Genomic DNA, 16,366 nt, shown 5'->3' with positions numbered 1-16,366 from the left:
AGGAGACAACGTGATTAGGGGAAGCTTTTGTCTGCTTTAATACAGAGATGAAGCGGTTGCCTCAAGAAATACAAGACAGGTCTGCAGTTTTCGCCACAAATTTTCCTATGAAATTCTGTTGTTTGAACAGCTTCAACTCAAACTTTTCTATTTTTGCTTTGTACTGATATTTTTTTTTTTGTGCGTGTGAGACCATGTTTTTTTTTGCTTAAGCTGAGAATCACGAAATTCCTTGCATGACTTTCCTATTTTGATGCCCAAAGTGCTGTGTTCCAGGCTCCAGCAAATATCCTGTTCCTTCCGCATATTTCATCCATGCTCACCTCAAAAACGAGGTACAAGGCAGGGCAAGATTTGTTCCAAAATAGATGTCATATATATATATATATATATATATATATACTGTATACACATATATTGCAATCATATATACACATTCAAAGTTACATATACTAATTCATGTGATGTCAAGAAACAAAATGTACACAATTCTTAGAAAATTGTAACAAAGACAGTAAAAGTGTTTTGTTTGCTCTAAAGCAACTGTTTGTCGGTGTTTACCCTCTAAGGGTAAGGATTATGTCCATATTGGTGGGCACCAAGTAGTCCACACTTCACAAGCTAAAAGTTTGGAGCAAGACATCAGGACAAATACAGAATGAGAGGAAATAGTTGGTGGTGAAGAAAAAGAATAAAGGGTGAGAAACTGCAAATACCTGAATCAAGGGAAAAAATAGAAGCAAAACAAATGCAAGGGAGTGTTGGCATAATAAAAAGCACAAACAAATGTTGTGTTCTTTTATTACTAAATATAGTGCAACAATAAACATTGCATTTCTTTCACCCTTTCACTTGAGTTTGAGGATTTTATTTTGCCTTCCCCCTCACTTTTTCTGGTGTTACAAACGAGGGTCAGTCCTTCTTCCTGGGAGAATTCAGGCTTCAGACTCAGACGTAAACATAACACAGACCCTGCTCAAAACAAGACTGAAAAAACAAAAAATCAGGGTGTAACAAATAGAATAAAAACAAAAATGTTGGTGTTCTGGGCAACATGAAATTTTGGAACAGGAGGGTAGTTCTGATGTCAGACATGCCTCCCCTGCAGTCAAACAGACAAATCCTCAAGGAATAAAAACCAGGCTGTGAGAACCACAGCGCCTTCCCGGGACAACAGCATTATGTGCAGGAACAGCTGTAGCCTTGTGGACAGGTCGGCCTTAGAAGGCCTGCTGGGCTGGGTTGTAGTTGAATGTTGTTGGCACGTGAGGCCTCTCTTCCAGCTTGTCATACTCCAGATGGAATTCCTTAGATTTCCAGACAATAGTGGACACTAAAATTGAGCATTGTTGCTATTTTGTGAGACCGATTAGTACTGTGCAGCAGAGGATTTACCTTGGCCACTTTTCTCCAGTTAAGACAATCAAAAAAGTAGTAGGTGCCCCTCTCGTAGGCATTGGTCTTCAATGTCGGCTCCATGCCAGGTGCTCGTGTGATCCAAAGTCGCTCCTCTTTGTGGTACCGCCAGTCCCGGTTAAAGCTAGGCAGACGAGTTAAAAAAAGAGAATGATTAAAAACCCTGGACAGCAGAAGGTTGAATCATTCATCGTTAACTACTCACAGTTCTACTGCTGCCAGAAGTTGTAGCAAGTCCCCACCATTCATGTAGTACAAGTAGAACAACAAGTCTTCACCGTATCGAGACAGTTTAATGGCAGCCAGCTGGAGGCAAGGCAGCAGGGGCACAACAAATGAGCACAGGACCAAAATGTACAGCTTGAACACATCTTGAAGACCGCAGCCATATACAGTGAAACCTCTCAAGTCGAAAAATTTGGAATTTGAAATACATTTCCAATCAAATATGCCTCTTAAAATGCATAAATCTTATGTGTGCAAGAATTTGGCGAATCTCATGGGGCTTGAGTGAGCATCACGTGTGTTGTACTTGTTCTGGGTACAATTGTGTAAAAATAAAGGGGAGAAAAAATGGAGGCCGACTGGCATCTCAAAACAGATGGCAATCAATCTTAGAGGTTCCACTGTACTTTATTTACCTTGTCCCTTATGTGGATATTGGTTAAGTACTCCGATGGAACATGGAAGTCTAACAAAACAGCAAAGGTCAAATAAGTATGATAAGAGAAGCCACATGTATCCAGGTTGCTGTCTTACCAATATCTTGAGGTCGACAGGGTGCTGAGGCCCAGGGTGATGCAAACTTGGGGTAAAGGTTTCTGTCAAGAGAGGAAGCAGGGTCAGTCATATTTTTCGGATACGGTCCATTTTAAGAGTATTGTTCATGGAAGCGGTTGCAATCGTACTCTGGTGAATTCAAATTGAGACCCAGTGTTGTGAGGTCGCTTCCGAGTGCCAGATGGACCATCCCAGGATCCGTTTCTGCTGCCCGGATGAACGTCAAAAGGCCAATCATACCAAATTGGTCAGTCACCATGCCTGAGGGAATGTTCGTCACCCGGCCTGCAGTCACAAGACAGGACAAGGGTTTAGAGCAAACTCTTCTTGCCAATGTTTATTATCTTAGCCCAGCAACTACGGATGGGTATCAAAGACAGTACTTTTTGGGGTAGGCACCAGTTGGGGTTGGTAGTACCGAACACTGATTCACATGAAATCAAATGGTAACAGGTTTTGGTTTCTGAAGCCCTTTTTTTCTAAGTTGTGACTGTGAGGAAGTGATCAGGATTTCACACACGCGAAAAATACATTTCCAGGTTTGGAAGCGAGCGAAACTCAAGCAAATTGAGCAATTATGAAGCCTCACGCTTCCTAGCATACTTTGGTTGAGCGTGGTGGGGTGTAGACGTCTTGGTGCTGCTGCCGGGTGGTGACTGACAATGTGCCCATGTCACCAAAATTGGTGCAGGGCTGAAAGGGAGGACGCCACCGGCACCTCTCTTTCAGCCATCCGCGCCAGGAGCCTGGCCGCATCACCTGGTGCCGGCATCAACTGATCTGTCTTCCCCCACCAAAGCAGATCATGCAGGGAGGTGCCTGGCTTCCCCATTGTTACAATATACAGTATATAAATTGGATTTTAGAACAATACTTAACTGTATTTATAAGTGAAATAGCAAAAGCTTGTGGCCAAAATGTAGCCATCATTACATACACTGTCGGGTACATTCAAATGATTAATTTGATCCCAAATAGAGTTTGTTCTGGTTCACTTCCTCTTCCAACTGTTTTTTTTTTTTTTTTTTTTAAAACAATGTTTTGATCCAAGCTGGGTTCGATCTGATCGCCTGACTTACAGCAGGCCTTGCGTGCTTAAAAAAATTATCGTAAATACTTTATTGTAAAATGTTATCCCTTTATTAGAACTCCATCCTCTTTGGCTCATTTTTAAAAATAAACGATGTTTTGTCATTTGTAAAAGTTTACATTTTGAAAAACGCATTTTAATTTGAAAACTTTTTTCGATTTTACTGTTGAATAAATTGACATTTATTACCACAAATACCCACACAAAAGTTGAGTACCGGTATTGAATCCCAGGTTCCGGGAATCAGAACTGAACCGATTTCAATGTGAAAGGTACCCGTCCATTCAGGCAACATAATTTCTAACCTTTTACACAATGAGCTTGTCTACCTTAAGTGTTATCTCTCCATAGAACTGTCAATACAACGAAAGTGCTCACCGTCGGGCAACACCTGGATCCCTTTCTTCTGGTTGTTGTTCTGCGCCGAGGCCGTCTTGTCCCCTGGGAACTTGGGCCCATCTGTATTGGATGTGCTCTTGCTTGTTGAATTCAAGTTCTAAACAAATCACAAGCACAGAAAAAAAAATGGAATAAGATCACAAAGGTTTGCCTCGTATCTTGAGGTGTGGCGCACTTACAGTTTTATTTTCATCGCTGGTCAACGACGGATCCTTGTAATTTGGGCCAGGCAACGCAGGGAAGTCCTCATTATGGATTGAGAAATCCTGTGTCTGTTCAGTTGATGGTTTTGTCACCATGCCAACTTGTTAGACAGAAACGCGACAAACAAAATTAAACAAAAAGGCCATTGTCATAAAACCAGCATAATTTGATAATCATGTTTTTCAACACTTCAAAATGACACAGATCGTTTATGTGCTTATTATTTAGTGTTTGAAAGAATCATTTTCTGCAGTCTACAGGACTACCATAGGGAGCTCTTCCAGCCAGCGGGTTAAGCACCGGTGTTGGATTGCCGGTCCCTTCTCTCCTACTCCTGTCCGCTAATGCAGGGAAATCTGACAGATCAAGTCCCGCAAGGTTTTCACTCCCATCTGCAGCAAGTGGAAAGATATGTTATTCACTCAATTCACTAATAAGTGGTCACATTTCGTGCAGAAAAAAAGTCTTGATAGTGCTAATTTAGAGCATGTGAGGACATTTTGGCCACAAAAGCTTGGTTGCGGTTCATTCCAATTCCGGACATGCTGCATAGATATATGTGCTTCTCTCTTTCTCTCTCTCTCTCTCTCCGCAAACTTTGTTTTTAATGGGAGGAATTTGATACAACACTGCCAATTAACATAGTCACTCATACAGTAGAATTGAAAACTGAAACCATGCATCTACAAATTTTGCCAATTATTATTCTGCCCAAAATAGGTGCACCTACATGAATGAGAATATCATACAAAAGTTCATTCATTTTAGTCTCTCAATTCAACTAGTGAAATTCATGCAGTACATTTTACATATTACAGATTCAAAAAAACCTCAGAATTCCTGCCTAAAATCTACATTAAAAATAATTAGGAGTTTATCTTATGTAATATTCTTTTTTCTTCTTCAAAATGTTTTAAAAAAATTAAATCACCACACATCTCACCCTGTGCGCAGTGAATCTATGCAATATCTTTTAAAAAAAAATTGAACTCCTAAAATGAAAATAAGTTTTCCATGACATACTAGTTCACTGAGATGTACCTAAGGCGTTGGAGGGTGGGGAAAAAAAAAAATCGATTTCAAAATGACGCTTTGGTTTAACATGCTGACCTGTGCCATTGAAAATATTGCTTGATAATGAGTTGTTCATCCCAAAAGCTTGGTTGCGGTTCATTCCAAATCCGGACATGCTGCATTGATGTGGAAAACAATGCAAATTACAGATTAGACATAGTTAAAAAATTATTTATAATACACCAGAAAATGTGGCAGAGAGGACTGTCAAGTGGAAAAGAGATGTAATATAAACAAGACTAAGCAAGAGCAGGTGCGTCCATCAAATTAAAGCCTCATACCTGTTTACAGTGAAGGCCTGGCGTGCTGGTTGCTGTTTGGGCATACAGATGATACTTGGAGAGCTGCGATTGGGGCTGCCCAGGCCTGAGCTGCTCATACTATTGGTCCTGCCGCTCATGCCGAGGCCTTGCCCGACCTGAGAGTGGTTCAGCATGTTCCTCGTGTTCATCGGTAAAGACCCCCTGTTGAAAGATGCAGGGAAGCCTTTATTAGTCTATATTATTTCTTTAATCACATCAGGTCAGTGTTTAATTTCAGGTGAACTGAAATGTCATGAGGAAGGCACCTGCTCGGCGATGGAGGAGTATGGAGGGACATAGTGGGGACACCTGTTGTGGGGGTAATGTGACTTTGTAGCTGGGTGCTTTGTGTTAAATTTCGGTTTAACTGAGGCGTACTGTTCCCCATGCCTCGTACCGAAAAGCCGAGTGCACCTGCAGAAGAAAAATAATAATAGCAAATATAAAATACAGCCAAGCAATCCGATTAAGAGTCTATGCATCCAAAATGTTTACAAAAATAACACTGTTCATACCTGTCTAATGATCATGTTTGTGTTAAAATACACTTACAAGTCCTACACAATATATATTTACATTTTTTTAACAATCCTAAATAATCCTTAGTTTGTCACTGTTTCCACTCACTTTGTGGACCATACAAACTTGCACCAAGCTGTGACAGCTGCCCCGAGGATGAGGACGGCGAAGGTGACGACAGCATCTGGGGAGAAAGATTCTGTGAGGACAAAAGACCTTCGATAGATAGAGGTGACCACATTAGGACTAAAGAGAGCTCACGTCTTTGTCCGACCGATGTGGGAACATCGACGGCTGGTTGTAGTACATGCTTTCATCAGTAAAGTCGTTGTCCACTACCTCAACGAACTCTGGAAATTTCTTTCTCGAACCAAACATGCCTTTTGTCACCTGCAGAAAGAGTAAAGACGATGTAAATCCATTTGACGGTAAGGGTCACTGGACAAAAGAGTACAACTAAGAAGAACAATCGCCTCAACAGATCCTTTGACTCATCAGACCTAAAAACACCTTGGCTAGTTTTGGAGTACAGGTATAGGATTTGAATGTGAATTCAATGAGGATTGTGTAGACTCATCCTGGGGATAACTGGTGCAATAGTCAACTGTTTATACACAGTGTAAATAATTGTCTATGTCGACACTTTTTTGTTAACACATTTTCTGCTATTTTTAGTTTAAATCTGGGTTGTATTTAAGGCGTGCGCAGTGTTTTTTTTTTGTTTTTTTTTTATGTATGTGAGCCACGCGACCTACTAAGTGTGTCTCTCTTTCGATCTAGACGTCAAAAGGCACTTCTGCACTGCTGTTTTTAAACACAGTAATAGATATTGAGCCTAGCGCTCTCCTGGAGTGAACAGTTCAGATATTAGCGACACATTTCCCACGATGCACAGATTTAAACTATTATTACGATATTATGAGTAAAAAATAGAGATTAAAGGGGTTGTGTTACGTTAACGTTTAGTGACTTAACTTAAAATATATTTTGTAACATTTTCAGTTCTTGGATAGGATGCTAAGATGCTAGTTAGCTAAGGACCTGACTAACTAGCCTGTGTAGGCAGGTAGCCTGTAAGCAGGCTCCGTGCTTGTATTTAGCGTTAGCCTAGCTCGCTAATGCGGCTACGCAAAGCAACAATTAAGCTAATAACAACATATATCCGTGCGTCTTTTACGTGTATTTCGAAAACACACGGTTTCGGCTTCCTAACGGCAGTAAAAGGACGCTGGATTGCATATACCTGGAGACAGATGCCCCTTTTCTCGGCTCAATTTACGCTCCGTTTGCCAGGCAGCAACAGTGACAATCAGATGAAGCTAATAGCTAAAGGAACCGTTTCGCCGTGAAAAAGGCACAGGAAAACAACGGGGCCAATTTCACTCATTCATTTCAACGAGCTGAGCTTCGCGTCCTGTTGGAAAGGCGATATACAATTAAAAATAGCCTCACCGCATCAATTTCACTTGACTTCGTTAAATCCAAGATGGCTGTGTTCTCAACCGAAAGAGGAACAGCCTTTACCCTTTGACCTTACAACCTGCAGACCACTTCCGTACACAAGCCTGAACGGGTATGTAGTTCACATGGGATGATGCTCACCACAGAGCAAACGTACTAAACATTTACTTTGGGCAATGAGAATTCTCTCACACCCCCACTATCTGATGGTTGGCAGTGTAAACAGCGTAGCTCCCCTCCATATGCTTTCTGCTCCGTTTTCTTCAGGTTTCACTTCTGAAAATACATTAAACTACAAAATAATAATTTTCAGTCTCTTTGCAATTCAACATATTACCAAAGCAACAACCGTTTGTGAAAATGATTACAAAATAAGGAGCCGTGCCAGCACTGTGGTCAAGTGCTTGGCACGCTCACCTCACAGTTCTGAGGTTTCGTGTTTGAATCTCAACTGTGGCTTTCATGTGTGGCGTTTGCGTGTTCTCCCTATGTTTGCCTGTTTTCTTCCTGGCTACTGCATCTGCTACGTCCTACATTCACAAAACAAGCATGTTAGGTTCGCTGAAGCCTTTCAATTGGCTTCAAGGCCCAAAGTTACCTGGGATGGGCTCCAGCTCATCCGTGAACTCAATGAACACACACAGTCTCAAGAGTGGATGGATGAGGATTTTTTATTTGTTTGTTTGTTTGGTTGCTTGGTTTTTAATTTGCTCGTCCACTCCTCCCGTCATCTCTCCCGGTTTCCATAAACGTCTTGTGCCATGCACGAATGGACAGATGTGACGGTGGATGTCTTCAGCAAAATATACAGTACTGTACTCCATGTATATGTGTAAAAAAATAAAATATATATATATATATATTTTATATGTTTGAAAAACTCCGCAATGCACTGAACCCGCAATAAACGAACCGCGAAGTAGCGAGGGATCACTGTACATCAACAAGGTACCTGAAACACACAAGCAATTAACAAAACGGTACAGAAAATGGTGGTTGGATGTACCTACACCATCATTAAGCAGGAGTAGAACCCATAGTGCCTGAAGGAAAACAAGTGCATAAACCACAACACCACCAGCGGCTCCCATGACAAACATTGTAGTTTTAAATGGTTCCAGAGGGAATTGTTATTTCTGCCTTCCAAGTGCTCCATCACATTGGTGGCCCACCGGAGAAGATACGGTAGATACAGTTACTTTCCTTGACAGGCCATAAACTGAGGTACACTGTCCTACACAATTCATTGACATTGAATACTGAAATAACCAGAAGGAAAAATGTGGCTTTGCAAATAAACACATTCTGCATGTTAATAACAATTTGTTGTTATTTCGTTATCAAAGGCAAACTTAAAGACAGTGACTCTTATTAGACAGTCCGTATGGTACATCAAGTAATCTGACACCTCTAAGGTAATCAACAAAACACATTGTCAAACTTGTCCCAACATACTGTCATATTTCTGGTTATTGACTGTGGAAATAATGACATTACTGACACCTCATTGACTGGAAAGGTGCAGTAGAAAATAACTGCATTTTCAACAATGACGGATATTCCACATGTGCTAGTTTCATGTCGGCACGCCCCAGTCCATAAGAGGATGAAGAGGGAAGAGGACGTGCTTAAAAAAAAAAATCTGCCGCTGAACACAGACCAGTGCCTCTTCTGATAAGGAACATGACATTCCATCCAGTTGGATCCAGTTAAAAAAAAACATCTCTGGAAAAGGTATGCAAGATAATGAATGCCAGCGCAACACTTCTGGAATTACTACAAAGCTTTCTGAAACAAATTCAAATTGAAAGTAAGTAAACGCGTGTGAATCTCAAATCTTGAAGCTACTATTGATGTAGAATACAGATCTGTACCAGCGAACACCTCAACACCTCACACCACTGCACCTCAATATTCAAGGAACATGAAACATTCTCACTCAATGCTATTGATTGAACACTGTTCCTATTGTGACATAGTTTTATGCTATTTGTTATCATCTTTATGTGCTTCTGTCATTATTGCAAAAAAAAAAAAAACGAGTCAATTCTTTCAAGTCAGAGGAAACTATCCAAACAAAGTCCTTGTCACTCCACCTTGTTTTTCCAGATGATGAATTGTTTTCAGCTTTTTCTAAACAGTATATCTTGTGACTTTAGCTGAAGAGACTTCTCATGCATATCCATGGCATGCTCTGCCCCTCCCCGTCTTTCCCTTTGTCCCACCTCTGCCATCTCAGGGCAGAAGAGGGGGGAGTCATTTGGCACAAATGGGGAGGAGAGAGAAGAGAGCTGTCAGTGGTTACCTTGAAAGTCAGGGCAAAGCTCAGAGGCACTGAGTTAAGCACTGGGGAACATTCACTCAGGGAATCCAATGTCTTTTCAGCTGATTATACTGGATAAACACGTCGCTAACTTTTGGCGATGAAGGTAGTCATGGATCAGATTTGTTGGACAGTAGGTACTTTTATCTTAATGGGTACTATTTCTGTGATTAGTGCTCACTGCTATTGTATATTACTCTTCTGCGTACAATATTCTTTTATCACATGAAATTTTGTAATTAGCATTGTAACCATCTGATTGTTGTTTACAGAGCTCCAAAATATTAAATAGGTCATTTCTAATCGAACAACTGTTGTTTTCTATCTATTTTCATGCACTCTGACGCTGCAGTGGCGGAGTTTAAGTGGATTCAGATGAAAAACATTTAACGATGGCAACTGCTTACCTGAAATTCCTGTGACGGACCAGCAAGCAGGAAAAATGGGAAATGCCATGCGAGGAGTCATCGCCTTCATTCCATCGGAACGGTGTCAACGCTTCCTAGTGGGGGACCTGAAGGAGATGCCACTTGATCGGACTCTGGACCTGAGTAGCCATCAGTTGCGCCAGTTACCTGTTGCTGTTTGTGTGTTTGATGAGCTGGTGAAACTCTACCTGAGTGACAATAACCTCAGCAGTTTGCCCGATGAACTCCACCACCTGAGGAAACTTCAGCTCTTGGCTCTTGACTTTAACTGCTTTGAAGAGCTGCCTGCAGCTGTCTGCAGACTACCTCAGCTTAGCATCCTTTACTTGGGTAACAACAAACTCTTCCACCTCCCCAAGGAACTCCAGGAACTCAAGGAACTTAACACCCTGTGGCTGGAGACAAATTGCTTTACAGTCTTCCCAAATGTGGTTTGTGAGCTTTCCAATCTCAAGACCCTGCACCTTGGCTATAACCAAATACACTGTTTACCCGATGAACTTACCAGGCTGGAAGAGCTGAGAAGTATCTGGCTGGCTGGGAACGAGCTAACGGAGTTCCCTCCAGTGTTGTTGGAAATGCACTTCCTCGCTGTCGTTGATGTGGATCGAAACAAAATCCACCGCTTTCCCAATCTCTCACACTTGCAGGGGCTAAAACTGATCATCTATGACCACAATCCCTGTGTTAATGCCCCAATGGTGGCTGAAGGCGTCAGAAGGGTCGGGCGTTGGGCAGACTGCTCAGATGATGAGGAGGAAGATGAAGGTTCAAAAGCCAAGGTCACAGAGATGGAGGCAGAGGAGGAGATCGACATTTAAGGTCAAGCGACAAAGTGACATTCAGCTGTGGCGAGGCCTGGACGGGCAGGACGTCACTCAAGTGGATCACTTGAAGCTCAGTGGTGTGCAGCGCCTTCATACCATTGATAGTTGAGCCATATATGGGAACGCAACATGTAACATGTTGGTTGCAAAGGAAAAAGTGTTCATAAATCAATGATTGTAGCTCACCATAGGCCAAGGAACCATATTTAGTAACCACTGTATATAAGTTCAAATGAGTTCACCTCAATATTGCCATCGGCGTATCAGTAAAGAAAGGTCATGTAACTGGAAAAGAGAGAATTTAGTATATTAAAAGTAAACTGTATTACACTGTTATGTACCTACAGTATATATTGATGATTAGTCATACAAATCTTGAAGGACAGTTCACTAAAATAAATGTCAGCCTTGAAATTATATTAAATATAAGTGATCAAATGTATTTATTGAAGATGACATAATCACGGATTTATTTTGTATTATTTTATTTGGATACAGTATATATATTATACAGTAGTATATTTTGATGTTTTTTTTATTTGTATAGTTGTATTTCCAATCAAGGTCTAAGATAAAGTTCAGTGACTAATTGATTATACAGTTTGACTGAAGGTTTACAGGTTATCCAAGTGTCACCAGAGTGTGTGTTAACATAACAGTCTAATAAATACAACAAAACCATGTGTACACAGTCAACAGTTATACATTGGTTTAGCACTGGGACAAAAACTTAGACATCTAAGTTATGCTTGCAGAGACGTCACCACACTGAGGCTAAATGCGGGGAGGTTATAATTCAAATGATGGATGGTGAATTCAGTCAATTAGTGCACTCCATATCTGGAACAATGCATAATTCATCTGATAGATTGAGGATGTCGCTTTGAGTGAAGCCTGCTAATGGGCTTTATTGTCACCGCATTACTACCCTATTGTAAGTGGTTTGCAATCACATCATCAAATGTTCTGTAAACAACACATTTTCATTCCAGTTATGTGGAAAAAGGGAATGAAATGTTCCCTACATGTGTTCAACCATTTGATTTTTTTCCCCCACAACAATCTAACAGGGAATTAGTTCATCATTTCATTGAATGTACTTTTTTTTTTTTTTAAATGTTTGCATTTTTATTCAATCAATGACCGTGCACAAGAAATTTCTTTTCATTCACGTTATAAGAGAATAGACCAAAGTATGTCAATATCTTTTGGTACCATAACTCAAACCTGCGCTTAAGCACATAGCAGGTGACCCTTTTACCTTCAATACCAACCAATGAGCTGAGAAACACTTGAGCTCAAAACATCTCTTAATGCTGGATACAGATGGGTTACATCAAGAGACACCAAAAAATGTACATTGCGTAAAACATCCACCTAAAACATACTTTTTTTCCCTGTGAAGCAATAAATACTGTTTTCAGCCATTACATTGTGTCTGCACATTGTAAATCTGACAAAATGTCTCTTTGTGCAAGAGAAGAATGATTCACGCAACAGATCCATGAAGCCCCTTAGAAACTGTTAAAAACAAATGTACTATTTTTCTACGGTAATTGCTTGTAAAGACATTTGTGGAAAAAAGTAACATGTCTTGGAGACGTTCCACATTTGTAATATGACTTTTTCTTAAGTGCATGTGTTAGCTTTAATAAAAGAAAAAAAGAAAAAAAAAGAAAACAAGTGGTGTAACATTTTTACAGATATTTGTTGTAGAGTGAAGACAGGTTGTAGGAGTAAAGCATTTTTTTTTTTGTTAAAACAATATGCATAATGTGCTCTGACTGATCTACATATACTTGACCTCTAATAGTGGGTGTTTGCCTGTATTAAGGTCTGCAACTATATTCAGTGGAATGATTTCAGTAATGTATACTGTATGCACTCTATGTACTCTTAATTTCAGGATGGCCCTTAGTCTAAAGGCTTTTTGATGCACCAGACCTCTGTCGGAGTGTTGTCTCACTCTGGTCTATCGCCTCAGGCAATACAGAGTCAGAAGACACATCTTTTTCAGAATTAGGAACACCGGGTTCAGTGGCATTTACATCTACAACGGATGCCTTTGATGACTGCTCAACCACTGTGTCATCAGCCTGGTCATCAGATGCATCATTCAAAGATCCGATCAGTCTTGGGGAATCCAGCTCCTTCTGGGAATTTTCTTTCTCCATGCGCTTCTTCACCTCCTCTCTTCTCTGCTGCATGCGGGTACTGTCCCCCATCATGACTTTGACACGTACCTGATCCGGGGGCCAGAGCCCACCCCATACAAATTGCAGGTAGCTGAAAACCACAATCACGCCAAGGAAGGCAAAGTTGGTGGCCACCCCGATCACCGCAGATGTCAGGGGGAAGTTATACAGAACATAACGAACACCGGTGAAGTATGCATGGATGCGGAGCTGGGAAGAGTAGATCTGCACACGCTTAGACTGGATCTCGATGACTGTACCGACAGTTGGTTGATAACTGTTGGTCTTGTACGCAGAGAAGAGCTCGACTTCTATTAGCTGCTTCTGTTCAGCCATCCCAGTCAAGAGTAGAGGAGAAAAGAAGAAAGTGCTGAGTGTCTGCAAAAGGGTCGAGCGGTAATGTAGCATTGTTGAACGTCGAACAGATGACACCATCGTCCCATCTTTGGTGTAGCATGACATCTTGACCATAAACATGCCCAGATGTTCATTCACCGGAGACTCTGGCAGCTCCAACTCCAAAGATATTCGATACGGTTGGCCATAAGCCATCACCTGGTCCCTGTTGTTCTTCAAAAGGGAGATGTTGGCCGTTGGGAATGAGCAAAGTTCTGATTCTGACGCATCACAGTCAGAGCTGTAGTAGAAGTGCACAGGTGCGGAGAAGCTCACGGTGGGCATGTAGGAATAATAGAAACTGCCATACAGGAAAATGGACACCCAGAGCAGCAGACCCAGAACACAGAAAAGTACAGCAGCTTGGAATAAAGTCCTCCGGGCCTTCAGAAGAGTCACGGCTGCCACATCGTTTAGCCAGTGCAGAACCGGTCCCATCGCACCCCCCATCGTGCTTGATCCAGTCCCCGTAGCGCTTCCCCCGGTTCTGAATCGGGCAGCACCTCCTCTCTGCGGCTCTGATGGCCACTGCCCCGATGGCGGCTCTTGAAATTCATACATTAATGGGCGGCTCCACTGCGACAACCGTGAAATTGCCAATTTTCACTTGAACATGTCAAAACGGTTCCTGCAATCGTTGGGACACCGACTTCCAATGTGCGCCGCAAAACCTGTAGTCCTACAAAAAGCAAGCGGTAATGGGATTCCAATGATTAAGCCGAAACAATTCCACCGCCTAGCTCGGTAAGCTTGTTATTAAGTAAGCTAGTGTGCATCTTCGACGCTGGTACACTACGGACATTTCCTTGTGTTACACCGCCAAGCGACCCAGGACCCGGGTGTGTTCGGAATACCACTTCCTTTCTTTGTGCTACTAGCTGCAACCCGAAGACTTCGGAAAAGAGAGGCTCGCAGCTTCGCAGGCCAAATAATCCGCGATGAAGAAAAAGGCTCGCGCTACGGGAGGAGCCGTTGGTCGGAGAACAATTCTACAACTGTCTCCTTCTGGGCTCCGTGGTGGGAATGCCGGGGAGAGGGAAGAGGGACTGTCAGGATCCGATGGTATTCCTCAACATGCTTGCTAATGCTTGCTAATTGCTAGCGGCGGGCTTGCTAAATGCTATGTGGATCAGAGTCTCACTTGTATACATATTAGACGTCTGTTGTATGTTGTGTTATATACTCAATGTTTTGTTTTACGTTACAGACACAAATGCCATAGCCGCTCCTCGGCATGAAAATGTAACGGCTAAACTTTTGAGTTTAGCAATGAATTTGTTTGTGTATCGTAATGAACCAATTTTCGTTTGAGCTAAAACATAATGGTTCGCTAAAGTAGGCCACGAGTTCATTTCCTCTCTTCTGGCTTTGATGATCTTTTTTTCTGACGTTTGTAGCAGAAGAGCAAGAAGGAGAAGGACGATTTGTGATAGACAGACTGAACACGAAGCCTCCCGCAGTGAAAGCCACCGGTACGTTATTTTGTTACCGTGTACTGTAGGCCAGGTTTCCCTAATCTTTTTGAAACAGAGCTACTTCTTGTGTTTTGGTTAATGAAGAGGGCTACCACTTTGAAATAGGTTTCAAATAACACATTTGCTCAAATTACTTTTGATTATGGCGTTATTAACATTTAATGCCATTTAAGTCTACGTAGTGACACTGACGAGAGTGGAGGAATAGGTATGTGTAGCCCCTTTTTTTTTTTTTTTTTTACAAACATCTGCAAGTGTACAAATGATGAGGTCTACAACGTTCTTTTTTTTTTTTTTAAATTACAATGTCACATCACTCAGCATTTTTTTACACAAGGTCTGCAGGCTACTCATGTATCATTGGTTGCTGGGGATTGCTGGAGTCCTGTTGCCTAACCCCTGATATCCACCTTATTTGTACTTCCCATGAGCCTTTCCTTGAATTAGTTGCACGGCCTCTCGTTTAGCAAAACTAGCATTTTGTTCACATTGAAACTTTTGTGCAAGTCCACTTACTATGACTTTTACAAACTTCAACAATGTGGGAATGCTACTTGCTGCAGCTTATAAAAGAAAATATTTCAATGTCTCAAGTCAACTTTATTGTCAAATGTGCTCTATGTGCAACCAACAGCACAGATGAAATTTCTTTCCTCTCAACCACAGGAGATTCTCTCCTCCTCGTCTGAGGTGCCAGTTCAGAACATTGCTTTTGTAGCCACAGATTGAACTTCTTCTGCTTGTTCGTCCAACCGCAAAGAGCGCAACAAGTTCTCAAGCCTTGCAAGGCATTTTTCAATGCAATGGGGCTTATGATCATTTATAAAAAAGGGGGGAGGGGTGCTTAATGTTTAAATAAATTGCTCTGTGAAACAAAACAATAACAAATACAAAAATTCTTAAAGGAATTGTCGTACATGAAAGTGCCTACATTGTCATTTCTCCATAAGATCCCTCATGAGAAAGGTGGATAGACTATACTCAAGCAAAATAATTTGACTGAACATTTTGTTTATATCCACTTGTAGAGGGGCTGTCCTTGCTTGGAGCCTATGAAGATAGTGACGAAGAGGATGCCACAGTCTCTCGATCAACTACAACTTCTCAGCACAATCATTCTGCTGATATTGACAGTACATTAGCAAATTTCATGGCTGTAAGTATAACTTATATTTGTAGTTGGGTTGGTCCATTTTTTAAATTTATTTATTACAAAAGTATAATTTCCGATTCAAATATTGGGAGTTCGGAGCTTTGGATGGTAATGCCATTAAATGAGATAAAAAGGCACAAATGACAGTATGCGCCAAGTCAATTTAAGGGCCTGCTAATGTTCCTATACGTCCATCGGTATCACAGCAGTAGGAGTTGAACTTAACCAATAAATGAACACAACATATGAAATTGCAATGCCACTCACCTCTCTTGGTAGCACACTTGAAAAGGCATGAAAAACCTCTTCAAACACCAGAACACC

At 41.4% G+C, this 16,366-nt stretch overlaps 4 protein-coding genes across 9 annotated transcripts in view; 2 read left to right on the top strand and 2 right to left on the bottom strand.

Annotated features, from left to right (window-relative positions):
- Positions 1-208: 208 nt before the first annotated feature.
- On the bottom strand, positions 209-7,346 carry cnot2 (CCR4-NOT transcription complex, subunit 2). 2 transcript variants are annotated; one of them, XM_019893966.1, is made up of 15 exons: positions 7,237-7,346; positions 6,046-6,174; positions 5,893-5,968; positions 5,532-5,679; positions 5,245-5,427; positions 5,000-5,079; positions 4,156-4,281; positions 3,865-3,989; positions 3,665-3,782; positions 2,325-2,481; positions 2,176-2,237; positions 2,058-2,107; positions 1,622-1,722; positions 1,396-1,540; positions 209-1,307 (listed from the first exon to the last, which is right to left on the bottom strand). In XM_019893966.1, the coding sequence occupies exons 2-15, from the start codon at positions 6,160-6,162 to the stop codon at positions 1,221-1,223; spliced, it is 1,575 nt and encodes a 524-aa protein (XP_019749525.1). In that variant the 5' UTR covers positions 6,163-6,174; positions 7,237-7,346; the 3' UTR covers positions 209-1,220. The 2 variants fall into 2 exon arrangements, with proteins under 2 accessions (XP_019749525.1, XP_019749526.1); XM_019893967.1 differs by lacking the exon at positions 7,237-7,346 and adding an exon at positions 7,028-7,220.
- A 2,190-nt stretch (positions 7,347-9,536) lies between these two features.
- Positions 9,537-11,269, top strand: lrrc10 (leucine rich repeat containing 10). 2 transcript variants are annotated; one of them, XM_019893971.1, is made up of 2 exons: positions 9,537-9,701; positions 9,921-11,269. In XM_019893971.1, the coding sequence occupies exon 2, from the start codon at positions 10,011-10,013 to the stop codon at positions 10,815-10,817; it is 807 nt and encodes a 268-aa protein (XP_019749530.1). In that variant the 5' UTR covers positions 9,537-9,701; positions 9,921-10,010; the 3' UTR covers positions 10,818-11,269. The 2 variants fall into 2 exon arrangements, with proteins under 2 accessions (XP_019749530.1, XP_019749531.1); XM_019893972.1 differs by having other exon boundaries at positions 9,537-9,705.
- Positions 11,270-12,219: 950 nt separating this feature from the next.
- On the bottom strand, positions 12,220-14,211 carry LOC109530342 (seipin-like). The gene has a single exon (XM_019893968.1). The coding sequence runs from the start codon at positions 13,973-13,975 to the stop codon at positions 12,743-12,745; it is 1,233 nt and encodes a 410-aa protein (XP_019749527.1). The 5' UTR covers positions 13,976-14,211; the 3' UTR covers positions 12,220-12,742.
- Positions 14,212-14,265: 54 nt separating this feature from the next.
- The window catches only part of fnbp4 (formin binding protein 4), a 10,026-nt gene continuing 7,925 nt past the window's right edge, over positions 14,266-16,366 (top strand). For 3 of the 4 annotated variants that reach the window (XM_019893965.1, XM_019893964.1, XM_019893962.1), the window contains exons 1-3: positions 14,266-14,476; positions 14,812-14,886; positions 15,918-16,045. In XM_019893965.1, the coding sequence (XP_019749524.1) occupies positions 14,353-14,476; positions 14,812-14,886; positions 15,918-16,045 (327 nt within the window). In that variant the 5' untranslated portion in view covers positions 14,266-14,352. The remainder of the gene's footprint in view (positions 14,477-14,811; positions 14,887-15,917; positions 16,046-16,366) is intronic. The other variant, XM_019893963.1, reaches the window with a different exon arrangement.

Source organism: Hippocampus comes, unplaced genomic scaffold, assembly GCF_001891065.2.
Source record: "Hippocampus comes isolate QL1 unplaced genomic scaffold, H_comes_QL1_v1.1 scaffold104, whole genome shotgun sequence".
Taxonomy (NCBI): domain Eukaryota; kingdom Metazoa; phylum Chordata; class Actinopteri; order Syngnathiformes; family Syngnathidae; genus Hippocampus; species Hippocampus comes.
This window is presented reverse-complemented; position numbering and strand designations above follow the sequence as displayed.

Bases quoted from the DNA above. Each gene is read 5' to 3' on its own strand.
- LOC109530342 (XM_019893968.1), bottom strand. From the start codon at position 13,975: ATGTATGAATTTCAAGAGCCGCCATCGGGGCAGTGGCCATCAGAGCCG.
- cnot2 (XM_019893966.1), bottom strand. From the start codon at position 6,162: ATGTTTGGTTCGAGAAAGAAATTTCCAGAGTTCGTTGAGGTAGTGGAC. The intron at 4,282-4,999 runs GTCAGCATGTTA...CACTTGCTGCAG, and splicing joins CAATATTTTCAATGGCACAG to ATGGGAGTGAAAACCTTGCG. The intron at 2,238-2,324 runs GTACGATTGCAA...CTCTCTTGACAG, and splicing joins CTCAATTTGAATTCACCAGA to AAACCTTTACCCCAAGTTTG.
- lrrc10 (XM_019893971.1), top strand. From the start codon at position 10,011: ATGGGAAATGCCATGCGAGGAGTCATCGCCTTCATTCCATCGGAACGG.